Here is a 13,123-nt window from a genome sequence, read left to right as displayed (position 1 = left end):
TCCATTCACATCCCTGCTCCCCCCCCCTCCTGCCGCCGAGAGCTTCAAAGGGATCTGCTTCCCCGCTCACTGCTTCACACTTCACGGCCGCCAGGCCGTGACACGTATTTATCCTTCCCCCTGCCCACAGCAATGCCAGTTTCCGCTGCTCTTTGTGGGACATTTGTTGAAGGAAGGTCACTTGTGTTGTGGTGTCAGAAACTCAAAGGGGTCTGCGGCTGGTACTGCATTCTTGTTCCGTGCTATGCTCGTTAGTAATGGCACGGTTCGAATACTGCTAAGTACTTTGTCATTTATGTTTTGAACAGTGGAATACATGAGGAAATGCAACAAACGCACCTATTTTATGTTTGCGGCTGTATGAACATCTGTTGCTGTATTTTACTTTATAGGTGAATAAATACATTTAAGAGGCCGCCTTTTCTTAGAGTATAATACACACCTTAAAAGATATCCGATTAATTCACGCGTTTATCAACAACCGCTTTTAATCTCCCCCATAATTCCCCAGAATCTGGCAGGCTTCCAAGCGCTGCTCGAGTTGTCTAAGAGCCCCTTACAGATCGAATCATATTTGCATGGGAAATGTTGCCAGGCGGGTGTGCTCCCCCGCACAGTGACACCCCTAGTGAAGAACTCTGCCGTACACAAGCGCTCTTCGCCAAACCGCCTTAAAGACAACCTTAGGCGCTTTTTCCGACTCATCAACATATGGATATAAGGAGTTGGGAGAAGGTAGAGAGATCAGTTATCTCCTTTCGCCTGCTAGCGCCCAGAGGCAGCAAGGACAATCTAAAATACGGTGTGTTTTGAAACAGAGTTTGCATGGATAAAATTGCTTTCTAGGCGCTTCCTATGAAACAGCTTCTATGTGTTGATGAAAGGGAATTTGACGCTATGTTTATATGAGATGAGAGTTAGTAATTATTCCATTGCACACGAGCAGACAGTGTGCTCTGTGTTAACAAAGGAAGCCGGCGGTAACCAAGCATTATAGAAAGAATAACGTATTTACATATAACGCTGGTGCAAGACTCTCCCTATTTAAGCGCCATAAATAACCACTGCTACCCAGCTTAGATGATGATTGTGACAAAACATGGTAGAGTTCTATGCCCGGCTTCACCTCAGGGACAGTTCGTATGCTCCTCTGCAATTCTGGCTTTGCTCTTTCCTCGCCATCTGCTGCTTGCCCATTCACATCCCTGCCCACCCCCCTCTCTATGTTACTCTTCCAACCAAATGCTTCCCCCCATTTGTTTACATCCCCAACACCCAGCTCCTCCATCGCTGCGTCCTCTGAGCCTCTTCCCACTGAAAATAGAACAAGCATTGGCATAGACAATAGGTCTCGCTTTTGGGACCTTCTAAGTATTTTCTGATGGAGAGAGAGAGTCATTTTTTTAGACCCCCCTCTCTTCTTTCTCTCCCTCTCCCTCTCTCTCTCTTGCTCCCTCTCCCACTCCCATTCCCTCTTCCCGCCCCTCCTTCCCTCACTCTCTTGCTCTCTTCCTTCCCTCTCTCTCTTTCTTTCTCTCCCTCTCTCCTCTTCCCTCCCTCCAACCCCTCTCTCTCTCTTTCTCCCCCTCCTTCTTACCTCCCCTCTCTCCACCCTCTCTCGCCCCTTCCTTCTCTCTCTCTTGCTCCCTCTCAACTTCGCTCTTCCCTCCCTCTATCTCTCGGCCCTTCCTTCTCTCTCTCACCCTTCCCTCCCTCTCCTCCCTCTCTCTCTCCCCCCCTTCCTTCTCTCTCTCGCCCTCTTGTTACAAATGTCAGAAAAAGATGTTAATATTTCATTTCTGTTCTTGGATTTTCATCACAATAAAATGCACTGAACATAATCTTCCCAAAAGTTATTTACAAAAGTTGAAGCTATTGCCATTATAAATTACAATAACTTGTATTTAAGTATTAATTATTAAAAAAAATAAAAGCCATTGTAATTTGTAATATTAATACTTCTAAGTCATGTAAATACAACACATATTGCATTACAAATACTATAGGTGTCACGTTTGCAAAAGTTAAAACTATTGGCATTGTATATGACAAAGCTATTAATTTTGCAATTTTCAAAACCAAAACATAAATCAAAAATGTGTCATTTACAATATTAATACCTCAAACTTTCCTAATGCGAGACCTATTGATAGCAAATGCTTGTTAGATGTTCATATCCACCAGTTTGGGGGAAGGGCTAAGGTGCAAATGCATTTTTACTTTCCCCCGTTTACTTGATGTTACAGTGCAAACTTCTCACATTGAAGCCATTTTGCACAGCTCTCAAGTTGTTGGGGAAAAAAAAACCTTATTGATGTCTCTCAAAGAATGTGGTGGAAGATATAGGTCAGGACATTCTAAAGATGGGAACCCACAACACAAATAATTTTGTTTTGTCTGTTTATGTTTTTTTTACATCTCATCTGCAAGATCACCTTTGCTTTGGTCACCTTAAAAAATGGTGCAGATTGTATGAATTGTACATCCCATTGTGATGATAAAGGTAATCACCCATTCTAGTATGTTTTTCCATTAATGTTAGGTGCACAACTTTGGTGTGACTAGCCAGTGCAAACACCTACTAACATTGTATATGTCCGCTGCATTCTCAAAATTGATTTTGTGCACCCTCCATAGGATCAGTCATGTTCTCATCCCTAACACTAACTTTACTTTAACCACTTGAACGCTATGGGGATTTTTCCCCTGTGCTGTAAATACAGGAACACCATTATTCATGACGAGCTGGGCTCGTCATCAGTGTAGCAGGAGGCTACTGCATGACGAGCCCAGCTCGTCATGAGCGTGGAAGGGGTTAAGCAGAATATCCACCATACTGGCTGGCAAGTATGCGTCTGGCATTAGTACATTTCTCAATAGCCGATCTGTGAAAAAGGCTTGAGAAATTCTTACCTAAATCCAATGTTCTGCTACCAGAAGTGTAATTCAGAACACAAAGCTTTTGGGGGGAATCAGGTCTATAGGTAAAAAACGAATTAAGCATAACTATATGCTACCTAGATTCTACATGTATGAAATATGTATTTTATTCGTTCAACAGGGAAGACACATAAAGAATACCCATGACCAACAAGCATTTAAGAGAACAAAATTAGTACTTACTTTTCATTTTCCGCCCTGAGTTTTGAAACCAGGTTTTCAATCAGTGTATTTGCAAAGCCTTTGGCTTTATTGGCCAAACCCTGTTTCAGATCATCGCAATCCAAACGCACCATCTTGAAGTGTGCACGAGAATCCAGATTCACGATTTCTTTGGCAACGTTGTTAAATTCTTCAATACGCTTTAAAGAATAATAGCAACATTTTAATCATGACATATGTTTTGATAAACCTATTAGAACCTTAAAACACTGGACTTAGTAGATGATTTAGTATCCGCATAGTTTAGGATAGATAGGATAGATAATTGTAGCAGCAGTAGTACACATTCTTTTACAGTCTGGTTTGTTGAGTTCAGTATTTTTGCTGATCACCAAATTATACACTTATATCTCTTGTATGAATTAAGTCCACGTGTGATCCTAATCAATTTTTCATTGTGGTGTGACTATTCACCCTATTAGGTTAGCAAAGCATTTAGAAACATTATTGATTAGTGCAGTTGGCATATGCTAACTGAAAAACATACATTTATATTCCAGATGATTATAGGAGTAAAGTATTCAGCTCACCAGATATTGCAAGTAAGATGGAAATATGATATACTTCTTAACGCTAGTTCTTCACCGAGAGCACCCTCCACCAATTCATGAGCTCATGCATTCTCTCCAATAAAGGTTGGTTGATATAAGCTTTTAATCAATCAGATCCCTTTATTACAACATCCCAGAGATTTAGCAACCTACAGATCGAACACTCTGCATAGACACGTCAAAACACCACTGGCTCAGAGACCATTTCAATCCAAATTTCAAAGGAAATAGATTACCCCACAACTAAATCATTAGCTAGCATCCAACACAGAGGTGAATATGGTGGGGTGACTAAGAGGAAGAAGGGCATTTTAGTACTACTATTTCATGTAAGTTAGTTTATCTTTCTGCCATGGGATTATCTTCATTTTTATAACCTCTTAGATATAATAGTAATTGTTACACATATCGAAGGGGCTCATTATGATGGCGGGCGGATCATAATGGTGATGGGACCGACCGCCAGACGTGCGGCTGTCCCACCAGTGCAATTAGGATGTGCCCGCCATACTGGCAGGCACATCCTGGCCTTTTACCATTGGCTGGCTGCAGCACCGTCCACAATGGTAAAAGGGCATGCAGAGCATTTCCCTGCACCACATGGCAGGCACCACATGGTGCCTGCCACTTGGTGCAGGGAACTGCAGGAGGGTACCATGGGTACCCCCAAGTGCACCCCCCCCATCGCCCACCCCCTCAGGAGGCCCACAATTGGACCCCAAAGCCAATCCCCGCCAGCCTTTCCATGGCGATTCAGAAAAGGGGGTGGTGATGAACAGAGTGTCTGAATTAAGCAGACCACTCATACCCAGTCCAAAGATCAGGGCATCCCAGCTCAGAACCTGGCTATATGCAAATTAGTCTGTCCCTGGCCCAGTGCATCATGGGAACAGGGCAGACCAAACTACCAAGCCAATTCTTCACCAGAAAGGATACAAGCTACCGGGGACCGGTTTCTGGCATTTCAGCCTCGTCGGCCCGGCTTGCTTGAATCCTGATGGAGCAGTGAGCAAGGGACTCATGTCTGAGTATACCCTGCCACACCTATAGTGGCCAAAAACGATTCAGAAAAGGGGGTGGTGATGAACAGAGTGTCTGAATTAAGCAGACCACTCTTACCCAGTCCAAAGATCAGGGCTTGATCCATCACCGTTATTTAGCTCACTGCCCCATCCCAGCTCAGAACCTGGCTATATGCAAATTAGTCTGTCCCTGGCCCAGTGCATCATGGGAACAGGGCAGACCAAACTACCAAGCCAATTCTTCACCAGAAAGGATACAAGCTACCGGGGACCGGTTTCTGGCATTTCAGCCTCGTCGGCCTGGCTTGCTTGAATCCTGATGGAGCAGTGAGCAAGGGACTCATGTCTGAGTATACCCTGCCACACCTATAGTGGCCAAAAACGATTCAGAAAAGGGGGTGGTGATGAACAGAGTGTCTGAATTAAGCAGACCACTCTTACCCAGGCCAAAGATCAGGGCTTGATCCATCCAGTATAAGAATTGGCTTGGTAGTTTGGTTTGCCCTGTTCCCATCATGCACTGGGACAGGAACAGACTAATTTGCATATAGCCAAGTTCTGAGCTGGGATGGTGCAGTGAGCTAAAAAACGGTGATGGATCAAGCCCTGATCTTTGGACTGGGTAAGAGTGGTCTGCTTAATTCAGGCACTCTGTTCATCACCACCCCCTTTTTCTGAATCATTTTGTCCACCATAAGCGTGAAAGGGTATACTCAGATGTGAGTCCCTTGCTCATTGCACCATCAGGATTCAAGCAAGCCGGGCCGACGACGCCTGAAATGGCAGAAACCGGTCCCCGGAAGCTTGTTTCCTTCCCAGTATAAGAATTGGCTTGGTAGTTTGGTTTGCCCTGTTCCCATCATGCACTGGGACAGGAACAGACTAATTTGCATATAGCCAAGTTCTGAGCTGGGATGGTGCAGTGAGCTAAAAAACGGTGATGGATCAAGCCCTGATCTTTGGACTGGGTAAGAGTGGTCTGCTTAATTCAGGCACTCTGTTCATCACCACCCCCTTTTTCTGAATCAGCCTTTCCATGGCGGCATCGCCGCCATGTAAAGGCTTGTAAACCACCCACATCATAATATGGCTGGCGGTGCCTGCTAGGCACTGCCACCATATTACTGGCTCAGCTCCACCCGGCCGGCAATCGCAACGATTGCCGACCAGCAGAAAAACGGCAGACGGACTTTGCATCCGTCGCGATATCCACCGCCATCATAATATGGCGGGGGGTATTTCTCGTTATGCCATCGCAATGAGCCCCTAAGAGAGGAGAACACGGGGAGGCAAATTTCACCCACTTCTTCAATTGAATATTCTTTTTTTTTGTTCTAATATTTATTAAATTAGAAAGAGCATATAAATAGTTAAATACAATAAAAAAGCAATACACTGACAAGATAACAATACAAAATGAATGGCAATACTGTCATATATGGCTCCTGTATAACCATGTAGATCTCACATTGCAGAAATAAGCATGTAGAGGAACCATATAAAAAGTCAGATGTATCACTTGATAAAAATTGAACAAAAGTAAGAGAAGAAGGAGAAAGAGAAAGAGAAGAAAGTAGAGTGAAGAGTGAAGACAGAAGAGGAAAGAGAGGAAAGAGAGGGAGTCTCCTGCTACAAAGGAACTAAAAGAAAAAAGAAATTAAGTAGACGACACAAATAGAAATTGCTCTACCAAACCTTTTGAAGCCAAGTCCACATAACTATCCAGTGTTCTCCATATCCTAGTAGGAATGGAGGGAGAGAGATGAGTCTCCTCTACAGAGGAATGAGCTCCACGGAGAAAAGAGACCCAAGCCCACCATGTATGATAAGATACAGAAGCAAAAGATTTCCACTCCATAAGAATAACCTTTACTGCAATTGTCAATAATAAATCTAATAATTGCATATCCACTGAATCTAACGATAATGGTGATGGATGAGCCCATGGACCTAGCAAGATTAGAGGTATCGATTGTTGAAACTGAATATAAAAAATTAGTATGAGATGCTTATGAACCAATTCCCAAAAAGGTTGGAGCAAAGAACATTCAAAAAACATATGTTGATGGGACACCCAGCGGCAAAATTACAACTCCAACAAAGGTCATTATCCTTAAGATTAAGAGAATGCAGACGTACCGGTGTCCAATGTAACAAATTAAGAGAAATTTTTTTTGACTGAGTTAGAGAGGGAGCAATCTTAGAACGAAGAGAAAGACACACAATAAGTTGCCAAGTGTCTGGGGAAATATGTTTGTGAAGACCATGTTCAAAATGGTGTAACCATTTCTGTTGTGTAACAGTCATCAACAAAGGCGGTGTGGAAGATAAAAATGTATAAATCTTAGAAGCCATATGACCTGATTTATACCACATAGATAGGAGAGAAACTGTGTGAGAAACCGGATCAAAATGAACCTTAGCAACGGCAACTTTGATTTTCAAAAATGTATAAAAATCGAGATTAGTGAGGGAAAACTCCAGCGCCAAGGCAGAAAAAGGTAATGAATCATGGTTGGAATTATAAAGATGTTGGACAAGGGTAATACCTTTATTAGCCCAATAGGCCACCAAAGATGAATCAACATCAAGTTTAATTTTAGGATTGTTCCACAAAGAAGACCATCTAGATTTATGAATTGGGGTAGAAACTTTTTTATCAATTATTTTCACTGCAGCAATGGTATCTAAAATAATAGCATGGGAAAAAAGAAGAGACAATGTGGATGCAGTTAAAAAAGAAGAGGTAGGCAAAGGAGAAGATAAGTCCCGCTCAATGAACACCCACGGCGGAGTATTTCGAGGATCTGTAGAAAACCAAAGAGCCCCTTGGGAGGCTAAAAAAGCCACTTGATATCGATCCCAGTCAGGAAAATTACAATTCCCCATATCATAAGGTTTCCTCAAATGTTTATAGGCTACTCTGGCTCTCTTATCACTCCATAAGAACTTTGAAGTAAGAAAATCAATCTCATGAAAAAAAAGATGAAGATAGTTTAATAGGAAGCATTGAGGACACAAAATTAATAATAGGGGTTATCATCATCTTTAAAGTTTGAAGACGCCCCCACCATGAAATATACTTAGGTGACCAATTATCCAGCAGTTGACGAACCTTAAGCAAAGTTTGAGCTTCATTATAAGAAACCGTGTCCGGTAGAGTACTGCCAAACCAAATCCCCAAATATTTAATACGTATTGATCGCCATTTAAAACCAGCATCCCCCATATGTGCGGGAAAGCAATATGCATTAACGATTAAGGGGAAACATTTCCGTTTTATCTTTGTTGAGAGTATATCCTGAGACACTAGAAAAGACGTTAATAGTCTCGGAAATAGCAGGAATTGCCATAACTATATCATCGGAGAAAATGAGCACACCATCTGCATACGCAGCTGTTTTGATACAAGTGGAACCAAATTGAAACCCTTTAATATCTGGATTACGGTTACGTAAGCGAAGAAGAGGGTCAATAGATAGTAAAAACAAAAGAAGCGATAACGGACACCCTTGTCTAGTACCTTGACACAAGTTAAAGAAAGAAGAGGTAGCACCATTAACCCTAATATTTGCCCTAGGATGTGCGTATAAAGACATCACCATATTAACAAAAGAGTCTCCAAGATTGTGGGCTCGAAGTACTGCTTGCAGAAAGGGCCATGAGACCTTATCAAATGCCTTTTCGGCATCAAGGGCAGGGGCCGCAGCAGGCAAAGTGGATAATTTTGCTTTTCCTAGAATTTGACAAAATGTTCGAATATTGTCCCTAGCTAACCTACCTTTAACAAAGCCACACTGCGAAGAGTGAATAAGTAAGGGAATATAGTATTCCAGGCGTTTTGCCAGGATCTTGGCAAACATTTTTGCTTCCATATTCAGGAGAGATATAGGGCGAACATTTTTAGGATCCAAATGATCCTTACCCTCTTTAGGGATTACTACAATGGTAGCCTCCGCCGCAGAACCAGAAACCAAACCTGACGCAATAAAGTTATCAAAATCATCGTTGAGACAAGGCACAAAAGATGGAAGAAAAGTTTTATAAAAAACAATGGGAAAACCATCTGGACCCGGAGTCTTTCCAGAACGGGTGGTACATATAAGGAAGGGTCCCCGTAAGGGTGGTGTATTGCCAGTAGCATACACTAGAACATGGTTAAAAGCAATTAAACAAAAGAAATTTCAGAAAAATCTGGATAGGTAATAATGATTTATTACCAAAAACTGCGTGATTGTCAGTAACAACAATACATAAATTTTATATTTAACAAGCCCCAGGGGGGGAAAAGGAAACAAGGGAAAGGAGTGCTCAAAAGAGTGATTAGAACATAGAGAGTAGATACAGTATAAAAAGGTAACCAAACTATTACAAGTTTAGTGACAAAGTAAGAGTGATTTCAATACAAGGGCCAAATTATCAGGCCAAAATCAAAACATTGTCAAAATGATCACATTCACCAGACACATCTGATTACTAGATTAATCGTGGTTGTGCCGGAGTATCAGCAACGAAAAGTCGACGTTTCGACCCCTAACATCAGGCTGAATAGAGTCCTTTCACGGGGTCTTCATCAGGACGTCACACACAGGGGGGGGGGGGAGGAGGGGGCCAGGCATGGGGTACGGCCAGAAGGGGGTGGCTCTGTACATGAAAGGGACGCCACGCTAAAGAGTCGTGGTCTGTCGCTTGTGGTGGAAGCCTCCACTTCAAGTTCTGAAAAAGAATCCGCCAAAAGATCAACGGGTTTGGCACATTTGAGGAAGGAATTGCAACTTGAGTGGCCCTTAGCGAGAGAAAAAGTTGTGGCGGACAGGGCCGTCTATGTGGATTCTTCAAAATCCCTCCGTCACGGCAGAGGCGCGGAGTGGGTTTTTTTTTCGAAGAGATCTGGCTCGAAAAACGAGATGGCGTTTGTGTGTCCTTAGGACCAGCAGTAAATAAATAAATGGGCTTTTCCCGAGCGAAATGTGGCGGGCACCTCCGTCTGTGTAAATTATTCAAACTCCGGCGCGTCAATGGCGTGGAGCTGGTGATTCGAAGCAATCGACTCAAAAGGCGGGGTGTAACTTTCAGCGCTCGTGTGTCTTTTGGACACAAAAGTGAACAACGGGGCCGTCTGCAGCGGTCTTGTCGTGAACTCCGCAGGAACCACAACGGGTGGCCCTAATAGCATGAATGATTTCTTCGGATTCAATCGTTCTCCCCAACTTTGCCCCATCAGCGTCAGAAACAGTGTGAATAGGAATTGTGGTTAAAAATTGTTGACATTGATCAAGAGAAGATTGATTGTGAGGAGTGTATAATTTACTATAATACTCACGAAAGACCTCAAGAATCTCCTAAGTTTGGAATTTCCTAGCACCAGAACTATCTTTTATACAAGTAATCTTTGCTGATCTGATATTTGACTCTTGAAACTTTAATGTAGCCGCTAAACCTTTCCTGCTCGATTTTTGAAGAGTAACCGTTTAGACTTTTGCGCCTAGACTCCAATGTGAGCCCTCAGAGTTACAATAGTGTTGTAAGAGTATTTAAAAATGTTGATGTCTTGTAGGAGCGTATTATCTGTAGAAGTTCGATAAAGAGATTCTTTCTGCTTAATGGTATCTGCTAAAATAACAAGTTCCCTTTTAATATCTGAGTTCTTTTTCGCCATTTTCTTAATAATCTGCCCTCTAATCGTATACTTAAAAGCGTCCCATAAAACCACTGGAGAACTAACGGAAGACTCATTTTCACAAAAGAAAATTTCAATATCCTTGTTGAGCAATTCAACTTGAGATCGATCATGCAAGATCTCTGAGTTTAGACGCCAAGTGCGAGGTTCTCTGGTTTCCAACAAATTGAGGAGCGTAAAAGAAACCGCAGCATGATCGGACACAAGAATGGGATGAATTACAGGAGAGGAGGAGAATCGTAAAAGAGCTGAGTGGACTAGGAGATAATCAATACGAGAAAAGATAGAATGAGGAGAAGAGAAAAAAGTAAAGTCACTACCAGAGGAATTACGTAATCTCCATACATCAGTAAGGTTAGAGGAGGAACACATATTAGACATCTGTTTATGAGCCCTAGGAGGATGAAATTTAAAAGCAGAATGTCTGTCTAAAATGGGATCCATTGGAAAATTAAAATCTCCGCCAACAATCAAATTACCATTATGCGAAACTTCAGAAAGCTTTTTAGTAATAGAACGCCAGAAAGATGGGTCATCACAATTCGGTGCATAAATATTCATGACATAGATATCAAAAGAGCCATTGGATAAACGAGTCAGCAACCACCTACCCTCCGCATCATGTTCAGCAGCAACAACAGTCAAACCTGAATTTTTAGAAATCATCGTCACTACTCCATTTTTCTTTCCAAAGGCATCAGAGCAAACAACATCAAGAACCCACTCTTTCCGCAATAATAACGCTTCTCTATACGATATTTTAGTTTCCTGTAACAAAACTAAGTCACTAGTCAGGTTTTTACAATAATCCAAATTTTTTGTCCTTTTAACAGGATGATTCGTTGTTGTTGTTGTAATACTTTATTCGATAGCAAGGTATCATAAAAGTAAATACATCCTGAATTGAGTTAAAATACAATTACATCATAAAAAGGTTAAAAATTACTAAAGGAGTGTTCAGATATAAATTTTGTTTAAAAAATAAATTTTTCTAAAAATTCAGTGTTAATAAAAAGGACAAGAATCCAGATGAGTATGTCACAGCAAAAAATGTGCTAGTAAGTAAAGTGCTAATTCAAACAGAATTACAGAATTCAAACATCTACCCAATACTCAGTTGCACCAGCTTGGATCGTATTTGCCATGCACTCCCCAGAAATGTTGCAACCCCGGCAATTATCATCATAGAGGTAGTGTCCGTTGTCAGGATGCGAAGGGCCACTGAGCACTGCCGTGTCCCCAGTTCTCTACAAACTGGGCTTAGCCATCTTTTCCTTGCCCCCTTGTATGCCCTACAGGCAAACAGGAAGTGCCCAAGCGTTTCAGTGGGATTGGGGCACCCCGGACATGCCATTTGGTGATGTTTAAAGTTTTTCCACCTGCTGGTAAAGATATTCAGGGGCAAGGTGCCATGCCTCATTTTAAGGAACAAGGATCTGTCTCTTGGTGAGGTAATAAAATCAAGGAATGGCTCCAGCCTCGGCATTGGCTTATGTGATAGAAATTGGTCGGTTAGAGCACCCCACTTTGGGTTTAGCGAGTCCCTTTCTTGGATCCTCTCCCAATACAGCTTTTTAACAGTGTCTTTCGGCAGGGGCTGCTGTGATAGCCATTCTTCTTTAAGTCCCATATTAATCACCAGGTCCCTTAAATTTTTCAGCCACGGAATCACCCCAAAACCATCCAACTCCATAAGTTTGTCAAGGACTGCAGCGTAGTGGCTAAGATCCGGCGTCCTTCTTAGGCGGACCCAAAATAATAAAGGTCGGAGACCGACAATGTCTTTGATTGAGCGGCGTCCTAAGTCATGGAGTAACGGTTTAATAGGGGTGGAGACCGGGAGACCCACTAACTCTCTCATAAATTTGTGCTCAGCTGTGACTAGAACAGTGACTCTTTCAGACCCCCAGAGTTCGGAGCCATAGGTTGCAGCAGACAGCGCCTTGCCCTCGTACACTGCTAGGACAGGGCTAATGGGTTTGCTGGATGTCAAATGGTGATCTCTGGCTATTGCTCCTGTCACCCTTTTAAAATTAAGCAACATCTTAGCAATATGAGCATCCCACTTCATTTTGCGATTTATTCTGACCCCAAGGTAATCAAATGCATCAACCTCCTCCAATAAAGTGCCATTCAATGCAATGTGGATTTTCCTCGATTTTTTATTTCTAGACAAAACCATCAATTTGGTTTTGGTGGTATTGTAAGGCCACGATCTTTACAAAAGCCGCTGAACCGGTCTAGAAGTTTCTGGAGACCAGAGGGGGTTTTAGACATGAGCAGAGTGTCATCAGCAAAGAGGAGGGTAGGATGATTCAAACCACGCACATTAAGGGATAATACATTCAAACCTGGCATAATACCGAAAAACCAAAAGACCAAATGTAAATCAGTGCCAGAAAAGGAAGCTCCATAACAAAAAGACCTGCACAACAAACAGAAAATGAAACAACTGACGTCACAAACAAAGTACACCAGCAGGAGACTCTAGGAAAAAGAAAAGAAAAGTACAGAAAAACAGAGAAAAAAGAGCCCACCAGGGGAAGTCTATAAGAGACAAAATGCATACAACAGGGGAACGTGAAGGGGCAATCAGGAAGGCCAGCGAAAAGAAAGAGATAAACCCCAAACATCACACAAACAAAAAGCCATAAAGGGATAAATATAGAAATAACAGAGAAGGCATAATAAATATATAGATACATTAT

At 42.2% G+C, this 13,123-nt stretch overlaps 1 protein-coding gene across 1 annotated transcript in view; it reads right to left on the bottom strand.

The window, feature by feature from the left end:
- The window catches only part of DNAH12 (dynein axonemal heavy chain 12), a 1,534,490-nt gene that overhangs the window by 1,264,864 nt on the left and 256,503 nt on the right, over positions 1-13,123 (bottom strand). Inside the window, exon 12 of the mRNA XM_078661571.1 lies at positions 3,124-3,302. Within this exon, the coding sequence (XP_078517697.1) occupies positions 3,124-3,302 (179 nt within the window). The remainder of the gene's footprint in view (positions 1-3,123; positions 3,303-13,123) is intronic.

This window comes from Lissotriton helveticus, chromosome 9 (assembly GCF_964261635.1).
Source record: "Lissotriton helveticus chromosome 9, aLisHel1.1, whole genome shotgun sequence".
Taxonomy (NCBI): Eukaryota; Metazoa; Chordata; class Amphibia; order Caudata; family Salamandridae; genus Lissotriton; species Lissotriton helveticus.
The sequence above is the reverse complement of the archived record's forward strand: the minus strand, read 5'-3'. Positions and strand labels throughout refer to the sequence as shown.